This window comes from Pongo pygmaeus, chromosome 15 (genome assembly GCF_028885625.2).
Source record: "Pongo pygmaeus isolate AG05252 chromosome 15, NHGRI_mPonPyg2-v2.0_pri, whole genome shotgun sequence".
Classification (NCBI taxonomy): domain Eukaryota; kingdom Metazoa; phylum Chordata; class Mammalia; order Primates; family Hominidae; genus Pongo; species Pongo pygmaeus.
This window is the reverse complement of record NC_072388.2, coordinates 22,385,483-22,409,585: the sequence shown is the minus strand read 5'-3', so window position 1 is coordinate 22,409,585 and position 24,103 is coordinate 22,385,483. Positions and strand designations below refer to the sequence as shown.

The following is a 24,103-nucleotide window of genomic DNA, read 5'->3' as shown; positions in this document are numbered from 1 at the left end:
GGAGATGTAGTTCGTTCTGCCCCAACTTTTCGCTAGCCCGGGTTCGCCAGGGACTTTCAGAATCGCAGAGTCGTCATCTCTGCTGTTGCTAAACTGGATGCCTCATTCCAATTTACGACGGCACTGAACCGAAACGCGGGAGCACTCCTGAGCCTTTCCGGAACCCAGTGGAAAGAACGGGGGGGGGGGGGGGGGGGGGGTGGAGCCAGGCAGTGACCCGGAAGCAGAAGTGGCCCTTGCAGGCAGAGTGCTGGAGAGCGGCATCGGCGACCGGAGCGGTAGGAGCAGCAATTTATCCGTGTGCAGCCCCAAACTGGAAAGAAGATGCTAATTAAAGTGAAGGTGGGAGCACTTCCAGCCTTGCCAAGACGCAGTAGTACTGGGCTGGCAGCAGTGCCTTACGGGAGACGTGGGGAAGGAAAACCACGCCTTTCCCTAGCCTAGAGGACGCTGACTGCCTCAGGGCTCTGCGCGAGGGGTGGTGGGAAATAGGGGGACCCAGAAGGGCTTTGAGAGCGGGGCCCAGGTCCCACCTGACGACCCTGGGGTATTTTGCCATGCCTGCTTTTTTGCCAGGACTGTGCTGTCACCCAGAATGGGATCGCTTTTGTCGGGTCTCACTGTATTCGAACCCCCGCAGTCATAGAGAAGGCCTAGCAGCGGCTTGACTCCCCCGTCTCTCAGATTCTTGGAATAAGCGGTGCTCTCCATTCTTCATTCCCAGGGTACCTGCTTCTCCCAGTCCCTAACGTAGGTCGCCTCCGAGCACAGCCCTAAAACGTTAGCCCGGAGAAACCGGGGCCTCCCAGGGGCTGGACTATGAGCCTTTACTGGTGGTTGCCAAGGTGTGGTATCTCACCCGTCCTACAGGAACCAAAGCGGGGAGTGTGTTCAGTCAGCACCTGTCTTTCTGAGCCTGGCATCCTGGACCAGCCTCACTTCCTTGGCTGAGGCAGGTTAGTTACCGCTGCCCTAGTTCTTGGTACTAGCCATGGTTTCCTTCATCTGCATCTCTCAACTCCCGTGGTGGTTCTTCACCAATTTCCAGCCCTCATTAGTCCTATCCTGCTGTTTCCTCTTTTGTGCCTTCAGACAGACAGAGACCCCCCTACGCCCCCCTCAAAAAAACAGAACTGCTGACAAGTGAAGTCTAATGCTAGTTTGGCCTTTTTGTAGCTAAGTAAATCTATCGTTATTTCATCAGCATCATAGCATATTTACCGTACATAATAGTCATTCTTAACCTTCTCTTCCCCAGTCGTTCCAAACTACTTCTTAGCTAAGATTTGAGGTCTAGTATTAAAATAGTATGTTAAAGATGATTTTTTTTAACGTTGAGGAGCGGCCTATATAAGAGTCGTAACATCAATTTAATAGGTGAATGGGTCACTGGCACCATTAAAAAGAGAAAATAGCCTGGGCGCGGTGGCTCACACCTGTAATCCCAGCACTTTGGAAGGCCGAGGCAGTCCAATCACTTGAGCCCAGGAGTTCGAGACCATCCTGGGCAACATGGCGAAACCCTGCCTGTACAATAAATACAAAAAATTAGTCAAGGGTCTGGGCGCATGCCTGTAGGCCCAGCTATTCCGGAGGCCGAGATGGGAGGATTGATTGATACTGGGATGTCGAAGCCGCGGTGAGCAGTGATGGCACCACTGCACTCCAGACCCTGCCTGAAAAAAAAGGCCTGGCCCAGTGGCTCACGCCTCTAATCCCAGCACTTTGGGAGGCCGAGGTGGGTGGATCACCTAAGGTGAGGAGTTCAAGACCAGCCTGGCCAACATGGTGAAACCCCGCCTCTACTAACAGTACAAAAACTAGCCGGGCGTGGTGGTGGGCGCCTATAATCCCAGCTACTCGGAGGCTAAGGCAGGAGAATCCCTTGAACCTGGGAGGCGGAGATTGCAGTGAGCTGAGATGGCACCATTGCACTTCAGCCTGGGTGACAAGAGCGAAACTCCATCTCCCCCTGCAAAAAAAAAAGAAAGAGAGAGAGAGAGGAAGAAAATAGGAAATAATATAGTGCTAGGTAAGGATATTGTTTTGTGATTTTTTTTTTTTTTTTGAGATGGAGTCTCGCTCTGTCACCCAGGCTGGAGTGCAGTGGCGCCATCTCGGCTCACTGGAAGCTCCGCCTCCCGGGTTCATGCCATTCTCCTGCCTCAGCCTCCCGAGTATCTGGGACTATTGGCGCCCGCCACCGCGCCCGGCTAATTTTTTGTATTTTTAGTAGAGACAGGGTTTCACCGTGTTAGCCAGGATGGTCTTGATCTCCTGACCTCATGATCCGCCGGCCTCTGCCTCCCAAAGTGCTGGGATTACAGGTGTGAGCCACCCCCCGCGCCTGGCCTTTTTTTTTTTTTTTTTTTTTTTTTTGAGACAGAGTCTCACTCTGTTGCCAGGCCTGAAATTTTTTATTTTATTTTATATGTATATTACACGGGGTGTTACTAGTTCATACTAATTTTTAGTTTGGATCACTGTCAAAATCTTGAGAAACACTAACTGTTGAATATTTTTTTTTGAGACAGTCTCACTCTGTCACCAGGCTGGAGTGCAGTGGTGCAATGTCGGCTCACTGCAACCTCCACCTCCCGGGTTCAAGCGATTCTCCTGCCTCAGCTTCCTGACTAGCTGGGACTACAGGGCGTGTCACCATGCCCAGCTAATTTTTGTATTTTTAGTAGGAACGGGGTTTCACCAGGTTGGCCAGGATGGTATCGATCTCTTGACCTGGTGATCCACTCACCTCGGCCTAAAGTGTTGAGATTACAGGCATGAGCCACTGCGCCCGGCCTGTTGAATACTTCTATTGGCTTTTCAATGCATATGGGTTCTCACGTCCACTAGGTCCAAAGAAGTTAAGTTACTAATGTTAAGTGTTTTGTACACTTTTTGAAAATTTCACCCAACATTAAGAAATTTTATGTCACGACCCATAAGGCACAAAAACTTTGCTATTTGTGATATGCTCTCAAACTTTCAATTCTAAGTTGATTTCATAACCCAGTGATGGGTTGAGACCTGCCCACTGATGGGTCGAGACCTGCAGTTTAAAAAGTACTGTTTAAAAGGCTGGGCATGGTGGCTGCAGTTTAAAAAGTACTGTTTGAAAGGCCGGGCGTGGTGGCTCACGCCTGTAATCCCAGCACTTTGGGAGGCCAAGGCGGGCGGATCACAAGGTCAGGAGTTCAAGACCAGCCTGGCCAACATGGTGAAACCCATTCTCTACTAAAAATATAAAAATTAGCCGAGTGTGGTGGCACACACCTGTAGTCCCAGCCACTTGACAGGCTGAGGCAGCAGAATTGCTTGAACCTGGGAGGCAGAGGTTGCAGTGAGCCAAGATCGTGCCATTGCACTCCAGCCTGGGCAACAGAGTGAGACTCTGTCTCAAAAAAAAAAAAAATACTGTTTGAACAAAAAAACAATGCTGTGTGTGGAAACTTGAAAAGAAAATACAGTGTCCTATCTCCTGTGGTCTTGCTAAAATGCTGATTATGATTCTATGGGTCTAGGGTGGGGCACAGGTTTCTGCATTTCTCACAAACTCCCAGGTGATATTGAATGTCTGAGAGCTACACTTTGAATAGCAAGATTCTAGATTTTTTCTGTTTCTTTGAATCCATATTTATGTGGTACTTCTCTAAAATTGCCAGTCTTCTTTCCTGCAATACTTACCCTTCTGCCTTCAAACAGGCCTCTGTGCCCCATCTCTCTCTGTCTCCCCCCTCCCCCCATCCCCTCTTGTTTGTTGCATTTCTTTATTAAATACATAGGAAAGTAGTTACACATGAGATAGCTGTTAATCTCATCTGAAGAAAATATTAATTAAAAAAAAAAAGAACTGTTAATTACCATATAAATGACATATTTTTATTACAGTTCCTTTTTTTTTTTTTTTTTTTTTTTGAGACAGGTTCTCACTCTGTCGCCCAGGCTTAAGGTGCAGTGGTGCCATCACAGCTTACTGCAGCCTCAACCTCAGGCCCAAGCAAATCTCCCATCTGAGCCTCCTGAGTAGCTGGGACTACAGGTGTGTGCCACCACTATACCCAGCCAATTGTTTTATTTTTTTGTAGAGATGGGGGTCTCATTGTGTTGCCCAGGCTGGTCTAAAACTCCTGGGGTCAAGTGATCTTCCCACCTCATCCTCCTAAATTGCTGGGATTACAGCCGTGAGCTACCATATCTGACCCCTTTTTGAATTATTATTTGTTTTGTTTGTTTTTGAGATGGAGTCTCACTCTGTCGCTCAGGCTGGAGTACAGTGGCACGATCTCGGCTCACTGCAACCTCCGCCTCTTGGGTTCAAGCGATGCTCCTGCCTCAGCCTCCCAAGTAGCTGGGACTACAAGTGCCCACCACCACACCCGGCTAGCTTTTGTATTTTAGTAGAGACGGGGTTTCGCCATGTTTGCCAGGCTGGTCTTGAACGCCTGACCTGAGGTGATCCACCCACCTCAGCCTCCCAAAGTGCTGGGATTACACGCATGAGCCACTGCGCCTGGCCTCATTTTGTTTTTGTTTTGAGATAGTCTCACTCTGTCACCCAGGCTGGAGTGCAGTGGTATGATCTCGGCTCACTGCAACCTCCACCTCCCAGGCTCAAGGGATCCTCCCAACTCAGCCTCCCAAGTAGCTGGGACTACAGGTACATGCCACCACACCTGGCTGATTTTCTGTATTTTTAGTAGAGATGGGGTTTCACCATGTTGTCCAGGCTGATCTTGAACTCCTGAGCTCAAGTGATCCACCTGCCTTGGCCTCCCAAAGTGCTGGGATTACAGGCGTGAACCACCGTGCCCACTGAATGATTCATTTTCAACTGCTGTCTCTGTGTAGCTGACTTCTTCCATATTTTTCTGTAAGATTTTACAATTAAATTCTTCCTGATTTAAATCTTGTTACCTTGTCTCTATGGTTCTAAAATTAAATGCATCATCTTCTGTCATAAGCCATATCCCAGTACCCATCTCATGTATTAATCCCATCGATCATTCAGGTGTCTGGAATACAATTCTTTAGAGTCATTTAAAATTACATGGTCATTTTATAAGATCTAATTTTACACTTAAAACCTCTTTCTGTTTGATTTTTGTTTCCATCTCCATTACCCTCATTCTGGTCTCGGTTCTTACTCATTTATATGTTTATTTCTCTGTAATACTTCCAACCAGATTTTCCTACCATCATATCCCCTCTAAAGTTTAGTCTAAACCAAGACATGACATACAAAACCATAATGTGCAGGTCTTCCTTGAGCTTCTTTTTCATTATATTACACCCTAACCCCAGATCCTTCATTGATTTCCTCATTGCAGATTACTTTGGCAACTGTCTTTACTGTGTGAACCAGTTTTCTCATTCATGTTAAAAAACATACAATAAAATGCACAGTTCTTAAGGGTTTAGTTCAGTGAGTTTTTGACAATAGCATACGTTCATGTAATTACAAAATCTAAACATTTGTATTCCTACCCCCTCAAGAGTTTCATAGGTTAGTTTTGCTTGTTTTAGAACTTTATATAAATGGAATTATTGAATGTACAATTTTTGTATCTGGCTTCTTTCATTCTGCATAATGTCTATTGTAATCTGTGGTTTATTCCTTCTTATTACTGAATAGTATTCCATTGGATGAATTATATCATAATTTGTTTATCCATTCTCCTGTTGATGGGTGTTTGAGTTATCTCCAGTTTCTGGCTATTATGAATAAGGCTTCTATGAACATTGTTATACGAGTCTTTTTGTAAACATGTTTTTATTTCCTTTGGATAAATACCTAAGAATGAAATTACTAGGTCATGTGGTAGATATATGTAACTTTAAAAAGAAACTAAGGGGTTATACCATTTTATATTCCCACCTGCAGTGTATGAGCATTCCAGTTGCTCTGTACCCTTACTAGTATTCCTTACTAGCTGGTACCCTTGTAGCACCATAAAAATGCTGATGTCAGTCATTTTTATTTTGGCTATTATAGTGTTATAATGTTATATAAATTAAAACACTATATCTAGTGTTATATAATGTTATCTCATTCAAGGCTTAAATTGATTAACATTGATTTTCATTCACCATAGCACTTTGTCATTGCCCCTTGTGTTTGGACAATATAGCACTTCCTTTTGTTTTGGTTTGGTTTGTTTTTAATTTTTAATTTTTTTTTTTTTTTTTTTTTTAAGACAGAGTCTCCCTCTGTTGCCCAGGCTGGAGTGCAGTGGCACAATCTCGGCTCCCTGCAACCTCCACCTTCGTTCAAGTATCCACCATGCCTAGCTAATTTTTTGTATTTTTAGTAGAGACAGGGTTTCGCCATGTTGGCCATGCTGGTCTTGAACTCCTGACCTCAAGTGATCCACCTGCCTCAGCCTCCCAAACTGCTGGGATTACAAGTGTGAGCCACTGCGCCCAGCCAGAACTTCCTTATATACAGCCTTATTCTATGAATTTTATGTCTAATTGTTTCTTGGTTGTACATCTTTGCTTGATAAAGATTGTTGGCAAGGCTGGATCACATTTCTTTTGTATTTCCTCCAGTGCCTAGCGCAGTATGTTAGGTTTAGGTTCATCTTTTTTTTTTTTTTTTTTTTTGGAGATGGAGTCTCACTCTGTCACCCAGGCTGGAGTGCAGTGGCATGATCCCTGCTCATTGCAACCTCCACCTCCTGGATTCAAGCAGTTCTCCTCCTCAGCCTTCTGCATAGCTGGGATTACAGGTGCGTGCCACCACACCCAGCTAATTTTTTTTGTATTTTTAGTAGAGACAAGGTTTCATCATGTTAGCCAGGCTGACCTCGAACTCCTGACCTCAGGTGATCCGCCCGCCTTGGCCTCCCGAAGTGCTGGGATTACAGGCGTGAGCCACTGTGCCCAGTCTAGGTTCATCTTATACTTGTTTAAATAGCATTGAATGTATTGTCAGGTTACAGTGTGATATATCAAGAATATCTTCTAAAATTGTTCAATTGCTTTAAAACAACTTCATGGACAATTTCAAACACATACATCAGGAAAGAGAAGGGCGTATGCACCCTTCATCCAGCTTCAAAAATTATCATCTCATAGCCAGTCTTATTTAATTTAAACTCACCAACTCCTTTTACCTGATTTTTTTTAAAGCAAATTCCCGATAGCATAGCATATGTTATTCATACATATTTCAGTGTTTATTTGTGAAAGATAACCTTTTTTCTAACATAACCATAATTTTTATGTCTAAAAATTTAACTGATTGCTTACTATCATCAAATTACCCTATTGTCTCTCTCTCTTTTTTTATTAACAGTTTGAATCTGGATCCAATTAAGATCCATACATTGCCATTGGTTTATGTGTTTTCAATTTCTTTAAATCTGTAGATTCTCCTTTTTCCCATTTTTTTCTTGTTGAATAGAGTTTCCTGCAGTTTGAATTTTGCTGATTACATTCCTATGTTTTTCTTTTTTTTTTTTTTGAGACAGAGTCTTGCTCTCACCCAGGCTGGAGTGCAGCGGTTGTAATCTTGGCTCACTACTGCAACTTCTCTGCCTCCAGGGTTCAAGTGATTCTTGTATTCTTATGCCTCAGCCTCTCGAGTAGCTGGGACTACAGGCGTGCGCCACCATGCCTGACTAATTTTTGTATTTTTCATAGAGATCGCCATGTTGGCCAGGCTGGTCTCAAATTCCTGGCCTCAAGCGACCCGCCCACCTCGGCCTCCCAAATTGCTGGAATTACAGGCATGAGACACCGCAACGGGCTCCCATGTTGTCTTGACCTATTCCTCTTTCCTCTGTATTTCCTGTCAGCTGGCAATTAGATCTAGAGGCTTGATTAGTCTTTGTATGTTCATATGTGAGAAGAATTCATAGGTGGTGATGTGGTATGTACTTCCATCAGATTGTTTTGCTTTGCTTTCTGTGATGTTAGTCATTTCCTAGATCCATTGTTTCATTGGGGGTTACAAGCTGGAGATACTCTAATTTTCTTGTTGCTTCATATATTAGCTGGAATATTTGAACAGTGTCCAAAATGGTAGCCATTAGCCACATTTGGCTATTGAGCACTTGAAATGTAACTAGAGAGACTGAAGATTTGAAATTTTGATTGTACTTGATTTTAATTAAATTTAAAAACTGAAACTTAGCTGGGTACAGTGGCTCACACCTGTAATCCCAGTGAGTTAGGAGGCTGAGGCGGAAAGATCACTTGAGGCCAGAAGTTTGAGACCAGCCTGGACAACATTTCGAGACCCCATCTCTACGAAACAATTTTCAGGCCGGGCATGGTGGCTCACGCCTGTAATCCCAACACTTTGGGAGGCCGAGGCGGGTGGATCATTTCAGGTCAGGAGTTCGAGACCAGCATGGCCAACATGGGGAAACCTCATCTCTACTAAAAATAACAAAAATTGGCTGGGCATGGTGGCTCACGCCTGTAATCCCAGCACTCTGGGAGGCCAAGGCGGGCAGATCACAAGGTCAGGAGATCAAGACCATCCTGGCTAACACAGTGAAACCCCATCTCTACTAAAAAATACAAAAAATTAGCCGGGCGTAGTGGCGGGCGCCTGTAGTCCCAGCTACTCTGGAGGCTGAGGCAGGAGAATGGCGTGAACCCGGGAGGTGGAGCTTGCAGTGAGCCGAGATCGTGCTACTGCACTCCAGCCTGGGTGACAGAGCGAGACTCCGTCTCAAAAAAAATAAATAAAAATAAAAAATAAAAATAAATAAATAAATAAATATAAAAGCCAGGCGTAGTGGCACGTGGCTGTAATCCCAGCTACTTGGGAGGCTGAGGCAGGAGAATTGCTTGAGCCTGGGAGGCGGAGGTTGTGGTGAGCCGAGATGATGCCACAGCACTCCAGTCTGGGTGACAGAGTGAGACCTTGTCTCAAAAAAAAAAAAAATTTTTTTTTTTTTTTCTTTTCAAAAAAGAATTAGCCAGGCATGGTGGTGTGTGCTTGTAGTCCCAGCTATTCAGAATGCTGAGGTAGGAGGATACTTTGAGCCCAGGAGTTGGAGGCTGCAGTGAGCTATGATTACTCCGCTGTGTTCCAGGCTGGGACACAGAACAAGACTCCATCTCAAATAAATAAATAAACAAATAAATATAAAAAACTTTTAAGTATGTTTAGAACAAGTTGGGTGTATAAATCTACTTTTTCTATTGTAAATTATGAAACTTAAATATATGTCAAGTATTTCAGATGAAAATTTACCATTTGAATTTTTTTTTTTTTTTTTTTTTTTTTGAAATAGGGTCTCACTCTGTCACCCAAGCTGGAGTGCAGTGGCACAATCAGCCCACTACAGCATTGAACTCCTGGGCTTGGGCAGTCTTGCCTCAGCCTTCTGAGTGCCTAGTTGTTGGGACTACAGGCCTGTGCCACTATGCCTGGCTAATTTTATTGTAGAGATAGGGATCTCACTATGTTGCCCAGGCTGGTCTCAAAACTCCAGGGCTCAAGCAGTACTCCCACGTCCCCTTCCCAAAGTGCTGGGATTACAGGCGTATGCTACCATGCCCAGCCTACCATCTCTATTTTTTTTTTTTTTTTTTGAGGTGCAGTCTTACTCTGTTGCCCAGGCTGGAGTGCAGTGGCATGATCTCAGCTCAGTGCAACCTCCGCCTCCTGGGTTCAGGCGATTCTCCTGCCTCAGCCTCAGCCTCCCCAGTAGCTGGGACTACAGGCGCCCGCCACCATGCCCAACTAATTTTTGTATTTTTAGTAGAGATGGGGTTTCACTATGTTGGCCAGGCTGATCTCAAACTCCTGACCTCATGATCCACCCCCTTGGCCTCCTAAAGTGCTAGGATTACAGGCGTGAGCCACCGCACCCAGCCCCATCTCTACATGTGATGTAAATATGAAATACAGGATTTTGAGGATTTGGTTAGAAAAAACGTAAAATATATTAATTTTTATATTGATTACATGTGAATAATATTTTGCCTATGTTGGGTTTAAAAATATTAAAATTTTACCTCTTAAAGAACTTTTACAATGTGGCTACTAGTAAATTTAAAAATTGCATATATGGCTTGTATTACATTTCTACAAGACAGTGCTGCTTTACAAAATCTTACCCTTATCAAAGACTTTTTTTTTAAATAATTTGTTCTCATTACAGCATATTCACATTTGTGGTATAAAAAATGGAAAATACAGAAAAGCATAATAATGTAATTAAAATCACCCATAATTCCACTGCTGAAGTTAAAGCATTAATATACTGTATATACCCTTCCAAGCTTTTTGGAGAGCATATAGATGCATGTGTTGTTTTTACAAAATTTTAATTATACTCTATATACTATAAATTTTTGGTAAATTATCAGCATATTGTTAATATTTTACAAATAGTTATCCAAACATTGTTTGAGGGCTTCGTAATTTTTTTTCTATGATTGTACCATAATTTATTTAACCCTCAACTGTTTGATATTTAGATTGTGTTTCTAATTTTACAGTATCAAAAGGTTGCAATAACCATTGTTGTAGGTTTACTTTTGGACATAATCATGAGTATTTTCCTGGAAGTATTGTTGCTGGGACACCATATTGCCAAATTGCTCTCTAGATATATTTATGAGCCTCTACAGTCGATTTCAGAAACAAAGGGCCAGCTCTAGAGTTTTAGAATTTACAAACCAATAATTCTTTTTAAAAATATAAGGTCCAAGCATTTTGCTCTTGGGAGAGCGGCTCTAGGTCTTCTCCGAGAGTCTTTTTTCACTCTTTAAAATTTTGTGGTCGGGTGCGGTGGCCCACACCTATAATCCCAGCACTTTGGGCGGCCGAGGCAGGCAGATCACCTGAGGTCGGGAGTTCAAGACCAGCCTGACCAACATGGAGAAACCCTTCTCTACTAAAAATAACAAAATTAGCCAGGTGTGGTGGTGCATGCCTGTAGTCCCAGCTACTTGGGAGGCTGAGGCAGGATAATTGCTTGAACCTGGGAGGCAGAGGTTGCAGGGTGAGCTGAGATTGTGCCGTTGCACTCTAGCCTGGGCAGCAAGAGTAAAACTCCATCTCAGAATAAATAAATAAATAGAAATTTGTATTATCGGCCAGGCACGGTGGCTCACGCCTGTAATCCCAGCACTATGGGAGGCCGAGGCAGGTGGATCACTTGAGGTCAGGAGTTCGAGACCAGCCTGGGCAACATGGCAAAACCCCATCTCTACTAAAAATACAAAATGTAGTCAGGCGTGGTGGTGCCCGTCTGTGGTGCCAGCTACTCAAGAGGCGGAGGTGGGGATCACCTGAGCCCAGTATGTCGAGGCTGCAGTGAGCCATGATTGCACCACTGCACTCCATCTGGGTGAGACTGAGACCCCGTCTCAAAAAAAAAAAAAAAAAAAAAAGTGAAATAATTTGTGGACAACACAGAATTACAAACTTTTTATTTTGTCTTTTTAAAGTTACCACAAATTGTCACCACCATTCTCTAAAAGGACATTAACACCTGAATATATTTAGTTTCATGAAAATTTCACTGTTAACACTGCTTTTCTCATTTTACCATAGGCTGCTGAAAATTTTCACACAGACCAGCATAGGTTACGGTAGAAGCTTGAGAATCACTGCTGTAATTTATTCTTTCATATCCAAACGGGTTAATCCAAAGGAATTGTTCTTGTATTTTTGGAAACATACTAGTACTAAATCATTCTCCTTGTTGGGAAATTTTCTGAATTCTTGTTTCATGCTGTTCTATGTGAATACCATAAGGAGAAACCATGTTATTTTGTGAGCTACTATAGGAGTGTACATTGGGTCCCAATACTAGACCAGCCAGACTCAGGTAGGACGGAGTACAGAAATAAAAGCACAGGCTCCGGGACCAGGGAATCTGGATCCACTCTCTACTTTTGATTGTGTAGATATGTTTTTAACCTAAGTCTTATTTTTCTCATCTATAAAATGGAAATAGTAATAGTCCATATCTCATAAATACTGGGAGAATTAAATGTGATGCATGTAAGATGCTGATCATAGTTACTGACCCTTAGAAAGTGTTCAATGGCTGGGCAAGGTGGCTCATGCCTGTAATCCTAGGTCTTTGGGAGGCCAAGGCAGGAGGATCACTTGAGCCCACGAGTTTGAAACCAGCCTGAGCAACATAGAACTCGTCTCTACAAAAAAATCTTAAAAATAGCTGAGTGTGGTGGTGCACACACCCTGTAGTCCTTGCTACTTAGAGGAGGCTGAGGTGGGAGATTGTTTGAACCCAGGAGGTCAAGGCTGCAGTGAGCCAGGATCACACCACTGAACTCCAGCCTGCGTGATACAGCAAGACCCTGTCTCTTAAAAAAAATAAAAGGAAAAAAATAGTTTTCAGTAAATGTTAGCTGTGATTATAATATGATCATCAGTATATTTAGCCCTTCAAAAATATTCATTGACTGCTTGTGTGTCAAACACTAGGAAAGTTTAACACTTAAACAACTAGCTGTAATTGGTATATTAATATTGGAAGTATTAATACAGTACACTGGGATCGGGTCTACATATCATACAGGAGGTTTTATACATTGCTGGAGTGCAATGGCACGATCTCGGCTCACTGCAACTTCTGCCTCCTGGGTTCAAGCAATTCTCCTGCCTCAGCCTCCCGAGTAGTTGGGATTACAGGCATGCGCCACCACGCCTGGCTAATTTTGTATTTTTTAGTAGAGAAGGGTTTCCCCATGTTGGCCAGGCTGGTCTCGAACTCCCAACCTCAGGTAATCCACCCACCTCAGCCTCCCAAAGTGCTGGGATTACAGGCGTGAGCCACTGTGCCCGGCCAGGAGATCTTACATTTAAGGGGTCTTGAAGTTTGGAGAAGGAGAAGGGGAGGATATTACAACAAGGAAAACAACGGAAGCAAAGAAATGCCCATAAATTAGAATGAGCATGGTGTGTTTGTGGCCTGGATCACTACAGACTAATGCAGATAGAGCTTTTAAGAGCAAGGACAGATGGGAGAAGACACAACATTTATGACTGCATAATCAGTATAATTATTGTGTTTAGATATCACCAGCCCTTAACTTATGGAAGAAGACAAGAGCTGCAGTTTAGGATTTAGGTAGAAGTCTGGAAAGATATGGGAGATGTAATGTTGACTTCTCGTCTTCTTTTCGTTTCTCTTTTTTCTTTTTCTTTTTTTTTTTTTTTTTTTTCCGAGGGTGTTGCCCAGGCTGGAGTACAGTGGCACAATCGTGGCTTACTGCTGCTGCCTCTAATTTCTGGACTCAAGCGATCCTCCCACCTCAGCCTCCCAAATAGCTGGTACTACAGGCATGCACCACTGCACTCAGCTAATTTTTGTTGGTTTTTTTTTTTTTTTTTTTTTTTTGGTTGAGACAAGGTTTCGCCGTGTTGTCCAGGCTGCTGTGGAACTCCTAGGCTCAAGAAGTGATCCTCCCGCCTCAGTCTCCCAAGGTGTTGGGATTGCAGGTGTGAGCCACCATGCTCAGCCAATTCTAGCATTTTTTAAAAAACTGCTCAGAGATGACTTCTGGTGTCCTTGAGAATTCTTCGAATTATCTGAATATTAATTTCTAGCATTGATATTTAGAACAAGGTCCTTCTGACTTTTTTTAAGATACCTTTCAGGCCGGGTGCAGTGGCTCACGCCTGTAATCCCAGCACTTTGGGAGGCTGAGGCGGGTGGATCACCTGAGGTTGGGAGTTTGAGACCAGCCTGATCAACATGCAGAAATCCTGTCTCTACTAAAAATACAAAATTAGCCGAGCCTGGTAGCGCATGCCTGTAATCCCAGCTACTCCAGAGGCTGAGGCAGGAGAATTGCTTGAACCTGGGAGGCAGAAGTTGCAGTGAGTCGAGATCGTGCCATTGCACTCCAGCCTGGTCAACAAGAGCGAAACTCCATCTCAGAAATAAATAAATAAATAAATAAAACCTTTCATTGCCATATCATCCAAAATAATGCCAATATTCTCACTGATTTTGGGGGACTGATTTTAGAAGATGACTCATGGAATTAGGATCAGATGGTTCAAAGAATCTTGCCCTATCAAAGTTGTTTACAGCCTAAAAATATTTGATAAATGAAGGTATGTTCAAAGCCTTCTCATTCCCCAAAGCAGTGCTGCTGAGAATATGCATCTTTTAGAAGGCAGTAGATCCCAAAGACCAAGATAGGATGTTTTACCTAGAAGACAAATTGTACATTGGGCTTTAAGGACTCATGAAACCATTGCCTGTTTCAGACGCTGACCGGAAAGGAGATTGAGATTGACATTGAACCTACAGACAAGGTGATGCATGCCCAACTCCTCTTCATGTACTTCTTGCCATGTATATTTGTTTGCATATGCTTATGAACTTGGTCCTTTTGCTCTCATGCTGTCTGCATAGCCCTTGTTCTTTCCATTTCCATGGTCCTACCCCTGAGCAGCAGCCCCTGACTACTTGTCTCTCTAAAGGTGGAGCGAATCAAGGAGCGTGTGGAGGAGAAAGAGGGAATACCCCCGCAACAGCAGAGGCTCATCTACAGTGGCAAACAGATGTGAGTGGAGTGAGAATGACAGCATGGCGATCTTATGTGAAGATGAGAAGATGAGAGGGGGCACGTACTGAGGTGGATCGGTGGTGCCTCTTGTTTTTGGTGCCTTAGACTCTTTGGCAATCTGGTGAAGCCTCTAAGCCCCTTCTCAGAATAAGATTTTTTCAGGCATAAAACAAAATATATAGAATTAAAGGAAAACTAATTATATTGAAATAGTTATTAAAATACTAAAACAAATTTGTGATATAGTAATATATGTACTTTTTTATTAATGCATAAGATCTAATGGTAGGTCTAATATGACCATAATTTTGAAATATTTTCAAGATACCCATAAATGATTATGATAGAAAATAGTTAATTGCTATTGTTAACAAGTTACCTATATTGCTAATACTACTGTGGATTTTGGGCTATGTTTAAAGTTAGAAGAAATGTTAAATTTCAGTTGGGGGTTAGTAAAAATAAAGATGGGATTTTTTTTCTCATTCAAGTTCACAGACCCCCAGAGATCCAGGAAACTCAAGAACTCCTGTTCTGGCTAGGCGCAGTGGCTCACGCCTGTAATCCCAGCACTTTGGGAGGCTGAAGGGGGTGGATCACCTGAGGTCAGGAGTTTGAGACCAGCCTGGCCAACATGGTGAAACCCCATCTTTATTAAAAATACAAAAATTAGCTGGGCGTGGTGGCGGGCGCGTGTAATCCCAGCTACTCGGGAGGCTGAGGCAGGAGAATTGCTTGAACCCGGGAGGTGGAGGTTGCAGTGAGCTGAGATCGTGCCACTGTACTCCAGCCTAGATGACAGAGTGAGACTCTGTCAAAAACAACAACAACAACAACAAAAAACTCCTAAGTCGTCTTTTTCTTTTTTTTTTCTTTTTTTTTTTTTTTTTGGCTTCCTTTTCCTGCAGGAATGATGAGAAGACAGCAGCTGATTACAAGATTTTAGGTGGTTCAGTCCTTCACCTGGTGTTGGCTCTGAGAGGAGGAGGTGGTCTTAGGCAGTGATGGACCCTCCATTTTACCTCCTTACCCTGTCGCTCATACTGAGGCATCATATATCCTCTCACTCTCTGGGACACCATAGCCACTGCCCCCTCCCCTGGATGCCCAGTAATGTATGTCTACTGGTGGGAGACTGTGAGGATCCCAGGATTCAGTATTCCTGGCCCAGAGGGCCCTTGCTGGCTACTGGGTGTTAGTTTGCAGTCCTGTGTGCTTCCCTCTCTTATGACTGTGTCCCTGGTTGTCAATAAAATATTTCCTGGCCTCCTGGAATCTTTCTTCTGTTGCACAAGTTGACTGAAATAAAAATGGACCTAATGCTCACTCAGTTATAGCAGGCTGAAGGAATCGGACAGTGGAAGGAATGGTGCTCTTACAGGGATTATCAGACTCTAGGAAAACCTACTTAGTGGCGTGTTGGAGCCAGTTCCTAGTGGCTAATGAGAGCCAATTATTGGCACCTTTTTCCAACTCTATTAAGTGACTTCATGTTGGTAGCTTGAAATTGGCCATGGTAGGATTATTTACAGAAACTGGCAAACACCACAGATCAGTTCCTCCCCACAAACTGTTGTTAAACACCTACCAGTGTAGTGCTGACATGGATGGTGGAAACCTTCGGAGAGTGAATTCTCTGACTGGCTCTACTGGACATTCAGGCTTGGTTGGAGAACGCCTTCAAGGGTTTGGCTGACACTGCACTCTGGCTGGAATATTACTGAGGACTTCGGGTTCTACACTATCAAGAGGTTGATAATGCAGAAAGATTGAGTGACAAGCTGTGATGTATCACTTGGGTCTCAAGAAGAGGCAGGTGCTAGAAGAAAAGGCTTTCCTTCTTCCCTGGCTGCTTAGTATAATAGAATCGGGCAAGGCTGGGTGGAGTGGAGAAGTAGGGAGGATGCTCGTGGCCAATGCCTTGGAAAGACTTGCCTGCTGTGGTTGCATGTGCGGTCGTGTTGGTACCTCGCTGCAATCCTCTTCCCCGCCCAGCATCAGATGGCACTCTTGCGCCATCTCCAGGCTGATGACGCCCCGAGTGGCGACGCTCTAGTCGCCATTTGTCTATGGCAGGCAGGGTGGCCGCCTTAGCTGCCGGAGGTTCCGCGCTCTCTAAGGCCCTGGGTGAAGCCCCACCTCTGCTGCGCGCAGCCTGCGGTGCGGGTCATGGCGCGGCTACCGAAGCTGGCAGTCTTTGATTTGGGTGAGGGACGGGAAGGGGAGAATTTCGTAAGGTGCCCTCCTTTTCCACACCCCTAACTGCAGCTCCCGAATCCCTGCGTCTCCCGCCCCAAGCTGAACCTTCCCTCTCCTTCCTCTCGCAGATTACACTCTCTGGCCTTTCTGGGTCGACACGCACGTAGACCCTCCGTTCCATAAGAGCAGGTGAGGTAGGGACAGGGAGGACTGGGGCGAGATAGGACCCAGCCAGGGCTGAGCGCACTCTTGCCCTCCCCAGTGATGGAACTGTACGAGATAGGCGGGGCCAAGACGTCCGACTGTACCCAGAGGTGCCTGAGGTCCTAAAACGATTGCAGAGCCTTGGGGTGCCCGGTGCGGCTGCTTCAAGGTAAGAAGAGCGACTGACAACTGATAATGTAATGCTGAAGGGTGCATGCAAGAGACAGTGAAACCCCTGGGCTACGAAAATAGGGGCGGTGCAAGTTTCCAAGTATTTGCGTATTTTTTCTCCTTGAACGCTCTCCTGTGCCTTTTAACTATTAAAAAGTGGGGCTGGCAGGCGGGCGCGGTGGCTCACGCCTGTAATCCCAGCACTTTGGGAGGCCGAGGCAGGTGGATCACAGGATCAAGAGTTCGAGACCAGCCTGATCAACATGGTGAAACCCCGTCTCTACTAAAAATACAAAAATTAGCCGGGCGTGGTGGCACGCACCTGTAATCCCAGCTACTCGGGAGGCTGAGGCAGGAGAATCGCTTGAACCCGGGAGGCGGAGGTTGCAGTGAGCTGAGATGGAGCCACTGAACTTCAGCCTGGGTGACAGAGTGAGACAATGTCTCAAAAAAAAAAAAAAAAAAAAGTGGGGACGGACACAGTGACTCACATCTGTAATGTTAGCACTTTGGGAGGCCTAGGTGTGAGGATCACTTGAGCCCAGGAATTTGAGACCAGCCTAGGCAATAGAGGGAGACCCTATCTCTACCAAAAAAAAAAAAAAAAAAAAATTGTGGTGGGTGCACCTGTAGTCCCAGCTACTTGGGAGGCTGAGGTGGGAGGATCACTTGAGCCCAGGAGGTTGTGACCACAGTGAGCAGTGATTGCGCCGCTGCACTCCAGTCTGGGTGACAGAGCTAGACCCTGTCTCAAAACAAAAGCTAAAACATTGGCCCAGCACCAATTGTGTCAAATAGGAAGGCAATGGAGTTAAACAGAGGCTGAGGATGCCTGTCCATCCCGGAAAAACAGCAAGTTGATTTCCCTGGTTATACTTACTAACTTTGCTTAATAAGTTAACGTAGCCCTGGCCCTTAACCTTGCTAATCCCATCTTTTACACCGTTTTGCAGGACAAGTGAGATAGAAGGGGCCAACCAGCTACTGGAGCTCTTTGACCTTATCAGGTACTTTGTTCATCGGGAAATCTATCCAGGCAGCAAGATCACACACTTTGAGAGGTATGAGGAGATAAGGGAGGAGCAGGGTGAGAAAGTACCAGAGAGGCTTGGGAAACCAAGATACTAGCTTGGTTACTCCTGCCCTGTCTTGCACAGGTTGCAGCAGAAGACTGGAATTCCTTTCTCCCAGATGATCTTCTTTGATGATGAGAGGCGGAATATTGTAGACGTCAGCAAACTGGGTACTGAGTGATGACGAACAGCCATTTGGGGTCCCTAGGAGGGATTAGGTAGATACATACAGGTTGAATAGTTTGCCCTATAGGTGGCACCCACAAAGGTCAGAGTAATAATGGAGAACCCTGAAAGCCTAATGAAATGTGACTTCTTATCTTTCTAGGTGTTACCTGCATTCACATCCAGAATGGAATGAATCTTCAAACTCTAAGTCAAGGGTTACAGACATTTGCGAAGGCCCAAACTGGGCCTTGAGGTCCAGCCTTGAGGAGAGCCCATTTGAGGCCTAAACTGAAAGGAAATCAAGAAGGCATTTTCAGGTGCATTTGTAATTTATTAAAGTTCATCTGTGTGTGACAGAAGAGATTTTACCCACAGTGTGGGGAGTTTCTATTTTTCTAGCCTGTGAAATGGGGTTGGTTGTCCTGAGGTGCAGAGACCAGAATGTGAGATATTAGACTGCATCAGGTTTGCCATCTAAACTTAGGGCAACCCCAAGTGCTTGAACCTATACCACCCCACTTTCCTGAGCTCTGTAAAGAGCATGAAGTTTTCCCACTGACCCCATACACTGAGGTGCCATCACACTGCACATTTCCTTCCAGAGAACAAGCACATACTCGGGTGGAGATAGAACTGGCTTTTTATGTACTAGAAAATGATGTGGCTGCTTTAAGAGGAGCGCGTCGGTCTGGGGCTGGTGGCTTGGGTCACGTGACAGCGGTGGTCTCGTTTGCGCCTCTTGATGTCGCGACGGCGCTCTGAGGAGGGATTGGGCAAGGCTGGTCCCTGTGTGATGAGACATCACCCTCCCAGGAGCAAGGCGGAAGTCAGAGGACGCCGAGGGGCGGAGGCGGGAGAGGCGAGCTCGCGATGAGTGGTCTCGGCAGGCTCTTCGGGAAGGGTGAGCCAGGGTGGGACTGGCCAGCCAGGAGGCGCTGGCTAGTGCAGGGGAAGAGGAGACCCCGGCGAGATTCGGCCGGACCGCTGCGCCGGGCAGGGGAAGAGAATCAGGAAACAGGCTGACTGGAAAACCCCGGCGGCCGATGGCGGAGCAAGGCTCATCGCCGGTGCCAAAAGGCACACCATGTCAGGGCGCCTTGTTCCCGTCCGCCGTCCTCCCCCACTCTCAGAGGGAAGAACTCAAGATCGGGGAGGGGACTTGAGTTGAGGGCGTGGCGATCGTGCTGGCTCCCACTGTTCAGGCTTGAAGACGAGTTTCCTGCTGTCTTCAGCCCTTTTCAAAAGCTTGTCCTATAATACTTTGTGCTGGGCAAGAGGGATCTAAGGTGAAGAAGAAAGACTGCCTTCTTGGCCCGGCGCGGTGGCTCACGCCTGTAATCGCAACACTTTGGGAAGCCGACGTGGGTGGATCATGAGGTCAGGAGTTTGAGACCAGCCTGGCCAATATGGTGAAACCCCGTCTCTACTAAAAATATAAAATTGGCCGGGCGCGGTGGCTCACTCCTGTAATCCCAGCACTTTGGGAGGCAGAGGTGGGTGGATCACCTGAGGTCAAGAGTTCGAGACCTGCCTAAAAAATTAGCTGGTTGTGGTGGCACGCGCCTGTAGTCCCAGCTACTCGGGGAGGCTGAGACAGGTGAATCGCTTGAATCCAGGAGACGGAGGTTGCAGTGAGCCAAGATCGCACCAATGCACTCCAGCCTGGGTGACAGAGGGAGACTCCATTCTCAAAAAAAAAAAAAAAAAAAATTAGGTAGGCATGATGGTGTGTGCCTGTAGTCCCAGCTACTCGGGGAGGCTGAGGCAGGAGAATCACTTGAACCCGGGAGATGGAGGTTGCATTGAGCTGAGATCATGCCACTGCACTCTGGCCTGGGCAACAGAGCAAGACTCTGTCTCAAAAAAAGAAGTCCTGGCGCGGTGGCTCACGCCTGTAATCCCAGCACTTTGGGAGGCCGAGGCGGGCAGATCAACTGAGGTTGGGAGTTCAACACCAGCCTGACCAACATGGAGAAACCCTGTCTGTACTAAAAATACACAAAATTAGCCAGGCATGGTGGCACATGCCTGTGATCCCAGCTATTTGGGAGGCTGAGGCAGGAGAATCGCTTGAACTCAGAAGGCGGAGGTTGAGGTGAGCCGAGATCACGCCATTACGTTCCAGCCTGGGCAACAAGACTGAAACTCTGCCTAAAGAAAAAAAAAGAAAGGCAGCTAGGAATAGTAAAAAGAATATTGGTTTTAGAACTCATACTGCCACATTTTGATTCCTGCACAATCTCTTACTAGTTGTGATTTTTAACATCTTTGTGGTTGTTTTCACATTTTTAAAGTGAAGAGATAGCACGTTCATTGTAGAGATTTGGGGATTAGCAATAACACGGTCAGGTCTCTAGCACATACTATGTATTCAATGATTGGTGGCTAATATTTTTCCTTCACAAAATTTGGGCCTACTCCACTGGACTCCTCAGGGAAGAAGGAGAAAGGGCCAACCCCTGAAGAAGCAATACAGAAACTGAAGGAGACAGAGAAGATACTGATCAAGAAACAGGAATTTTTGGAGCAGAAGATTCAACAGGAGCTACAAACAGCCAAGAAGTATGGGACCAAGAATAAGAGAGGTAATGAGGGAAACAAGCCTATGGGGAGGGCCCAGATGGGAAGCAGGTGCCTCTGACTCTTGATGTTCAGGGTATGGGCTGGGTCAGCTGCCCTACAGGCTTTGCGGAGGAAGAAAAGATTCGAACAGCAGCTGGCACAAACTGATGGGACATTATCCACCCTGGAGTTTCAGCGTGAGGCCATTGAGAATGCCACTACCAATGCAGAAGTCCTTCGTACCATGGAGCTTGCTGCCCAAAGCATGAAGAAGGCCTACCAGGACATGTGGGTACGGGGGAGGGGTGGAGGGGACCCAGGCACTGGGAAGAGTGGCTTGCTATCACACTTTAAACTTTAAAGCCTCTCAGAATGTGGATTTGCAGTATAGATACTTGTGATGGCTAGACATCCATCTGCCCCTTGCTTCCTATAAGATTCTTTTGCTGCCTGGGGCATTCTAGGGAGGAAAGATGCCTTCTCTAATTCTTTTTTTGTTTTGTTTTGTTTTTTGAGACGGAGTCTTGCTCTGTCGCCCAGGCTGGAGTGCAGTGGCACGATCTCGGCTCACTGCAACCTCCGCCTTCTGGGTTCAAGTGATTCTCCTGCCTCAGCCTCCTGAGTAGCTGGGATTATAGGTGTGCACTACTGTGCCCAGCTCATTTTTGTATTTTTAGTAGAGATGGAGTTTTGCCATTTTGGCCAGGCTGTTCTTGAACTCCTGACCTCAGGTGATCCACCTGCCTTGGCCTCCCAAAGTGCTGGGATCACAACTGTGAGCCACCGTGCCTGGCTGCCTTTTCTAATTCTTAAAGATCCTTCGGGAAAGGGAATGAAATCTATCCTCTCCAGTGTGGCTCCTTGCTATTTCTTAGCCCAGACTTGTGTCTTTGCAATTTTTCAGGGATCTCTTCTGATTGATAGTTATGGGCTTATCAGTGTGACCCTACAAGGCAGGAGGGGTTTCATTCATGTGAGATGAGAAAGTCAAGGGGGCATTGTTGCCTGATTTCTTAGCTGTCTTTCTCATTCTCAGGGACATTGACAAGGTAGATGAACTGATGACTGACATCACGGAACAACAGGAGTTGGCCCAGCAGATCTCAGATGCCATTTCTCGGCCTATAGGCTTTGGAGATGATGTGGATGAGGTGAGTGGGGGTGAGGGGTCAGGGAATATTGCAGAAAGTATGGGACTGGCCAGAAGGAACACCCAAGAGAGGCTTTGGGACAAGTTTGGGAGGGAACTTCAAAAGTGGTATGTTTTTGGAGGTAGAAGTTTTTTCTTCATCTTAAATGGTCTTATCTTCCCTATCCAGGATGAACTGCTGGAGGAGCTAGAGGAGCTGGAGCAGGAGGAATTGGCCCAGGAGTTGTTAAATGTGGGCGACAAGGAGGAAGAACCCCCAGTCAAATTGCCTAGTGTACCTTCTGCTCATCTGCCGGCAGGGCCAGGTATGCAGGGTTGTTCTGTTGTCTTGAGGACTTAAGAGGGTGGGAGAGATGTGGGGAAAGATTATTCCTCATCCATCCTGCCTCAAAGGAGCCACACAGAAAGGGCTGCTGCTGCAGTTGTGCAGGTTGTTGACTGCATACAGGCACCCACCTAGCCTGTGCTTCACTCAACAAGCCGTGTACCCTGGTTTAGGGCTGCAAGTGGCAGGAGCAAGAGGCACCTTTTTTCTAATTTGCATAAAGGTGCTGTGGGATTGAACAGCAGCCTAGCAAGCAGAAGGACCACACCTTTAGGTTTTTTGCTGGGGAGACAGAATTCAGCAGGCTCTGAATGTCATAGCAGGGGACAGTTGGAGTTGCTGAGACCTTAATGCTTCTCCTTTCTTTTCTCTGGGTATCTCTGTCCTCAAAGCTCCCAAAGTGGATGAAGATGAAGAAGCACTAAAGCAGTTGGCTGAGTGGGTATCCTGATAAATCTGGGCTTGTCTTCCTAATGCTACCTTTGTTGGTCCTTTTTTCCTGAAGTGCCAAGTGCTGAGCTAAAGGAGGATAACTTTTTGGGGAAGTCATGCTGAGGGTGGTAGTGTGACCCTGCCTGAAAAAAGAGTCTCTCACCCTCCCAGCCCTGGCTCAACTCTGAAGAAGGATCTTGCTACAGAAGGAACCCTTGGGCTCCCTTCTCTTTGATAGCAGTTATAATGCCCTTGTTCCCAATAAAACTGGGCAGATGGAATCCTAGTGTCTACACTGCCTTGTCTACCCCTGAAGCTGTTCCCCTGGCCCTTGGAGCCTTATTTCAAGCCATGAATAATTAGAGCAAAGAACGGGGGTTGGAACATAGAACAAATGGGCATTCCTAATATCTCAACCTATGTTCCAGGCAAACATTGTTTCATCTTTCAAGTCAGTTTGTCCTAGAGTTGCCTAGTTGCTGAGGCTGAAGAAACTGCCGTCTACCACTTAGAACCATGTGGAGGCATCTCTGAGTCTTCCCTCATTGCTTTCCCCTGGTCGTGCCTCTGCCAAGACAGCCCCAAATTTCTTTTACAAAGCCCATTTTCAAGGACAAGGAGGGAGAATACCATGGAAGGAGCAAGTAGCTTTGCTACATGGAATGGAAGGAGCCAGTAGCTTTCCTTTATCCAGAACACATAATTAGTAGCTTTCACTACTAGAAGGCTTGGTTTGAATTCTGTGTCTGGGAACAATTGTGTGAGAAGCCTTGTCTCCCTGCTATTGTGTCAGTAGTAGTTAAGGTGACACTGGAAGAGGGAAAAGGAACCAGGGTACTTCATACACCCGAATACCCATTTCTTTTTTTTTTTTTTTTTTTTTGAGACAGTCTCACTTTGTCGCCCAGGCTGGAGTGCAGTGGTGCGATCTCGGCTCACTGCAACCCCTGCCTCCCGGGTTCAAGTGATTCTCCTGCCTCAGCCAGGTGCCACTATGCCCAGCAAATTTTTGTATTTTTAGTAGAGACAGGGTTTTGCCATGTTGGCCAGACTGGTCTCGAACTCTTGACCTCAAGCGATCTGCCTGCCTCGGCCCCCCAAAGTGCTGGGATTACAGGCGTGAGCCACCGCACCCAGCTCGAATACCCATTTCTAAAAGAACTAACAGTGCCATCACTTTGGACTATAGACAGGCAGAGCCATAATCAAAGTGGAAGAACCAGGGCTTTTACCCCACCACTTGAGCATTTAAACAGCACAAAGATGTAAAATAATGAGCATATATTGAGTTGAATAATA

The 24,103-nt window shown here is 45.7% G+C and overlaps 3 protein-coding genes across 8 annotated transcripts; all 3 read left to right on the top strand.

Annotated features, from left to right (window-relative positions):
• The first annotated feature begins 204 nt into the window (after positions 1 to 204).
• On the top strand, positions 205 to 15,795 carry NEDD8 (NEDD8 ubiquitin like modifier). Its single transcript, XM_054449009.2, has 4 exons — positions 205 to 342; positions 14,219 to 14,266; positions 14,435 to 14,517; positions 15,429 to 15,795. The coding sequence occupies exons 1-4, from the start codon at positions 325 to 327 to the stop codon at positions 15,523 to 15,525; spliced, it is 246 nt and encodes an 81-aa protein (XP_054304984.1). The 5' UTR covers positions 205 to 324; the 3' UTR covers positions 15,526 to 15,795.
• A 758-nt stretch (positions 15,796 to 16,553) lies between these two features.
• On the top strand, positions 16,554 to 20,900 carry MDP1 (magnesium dependent phosphatase 1). Of its 6 annotated transcripts, XR_008493728.2 has the most exons (7): positions 16,554 to 16,726; positions 16,848 to 16,908; positions 16,982 to 17,092; positions 18,048 to 18,155; positions 18,252 to 18,337; positions 18,496 to 18,652; positions 20,771 to 20,900. XR_008493728.2 is itself a non-coding variant. In XM_054449003.2 (6 exons), the coding sequence occupies exons 1-6, from the start codon at positions 16,690 to 16,692 to the stop codon at positions 18,585 to 18,587; spliced, it is 495 nt and encodes a 164-aa protein (XP_054304978.1). In that variant the 5' UTR covers positions 16,554 to 16,689; the 3' UTR covers positions 18,588 to 18,694. The 6 variants fall into 6 exon arrangements, 5 of the variants coding, with proteins under 5 accessions (XP_054304978.1, XP_054304979.1, XP_054304981.1 ...); XM_054449003.2 differs by lacking the exon at positions 20,771 to 20,900 and having other exon boundaries at positions 18,496 to 18,694; XM_054449004.2 differs by lacking the exon at positions 20,771 to 20,900 and having other exon boundaries at positions 16,559 to 16,726; positions 18,048 to 18,101; positions 18,496 to 18,694.
• On the top strand, positions 19,066 to 23,085 carry CHMP4A (charged multivesicular body protein 4A). The gene is made up of 6 exons (XM_054449001.2): positions 19,066 to 19,236; positions 20,771 to 20,920; positions 21,008 to 21,185; positions 21,934 to 22,048; positions 22,217 to 22,352; positions 22,765 to 23,085. The coding sequence occupies exons 1-6, from the start codon at positions 19,206 to 19,208 to the stop codon at positions 22,821 to 22,823; spliced, it is 669 nt and encodes a 222-aa protein (XP_054304976.2). The 5' UTR covers positions 19,066 to 19,205; the 3' UTR covers positions 22,824 to 23,085.
• Positions 23,086 to 24,103: the final 1,018 nt, after the last annotated feature.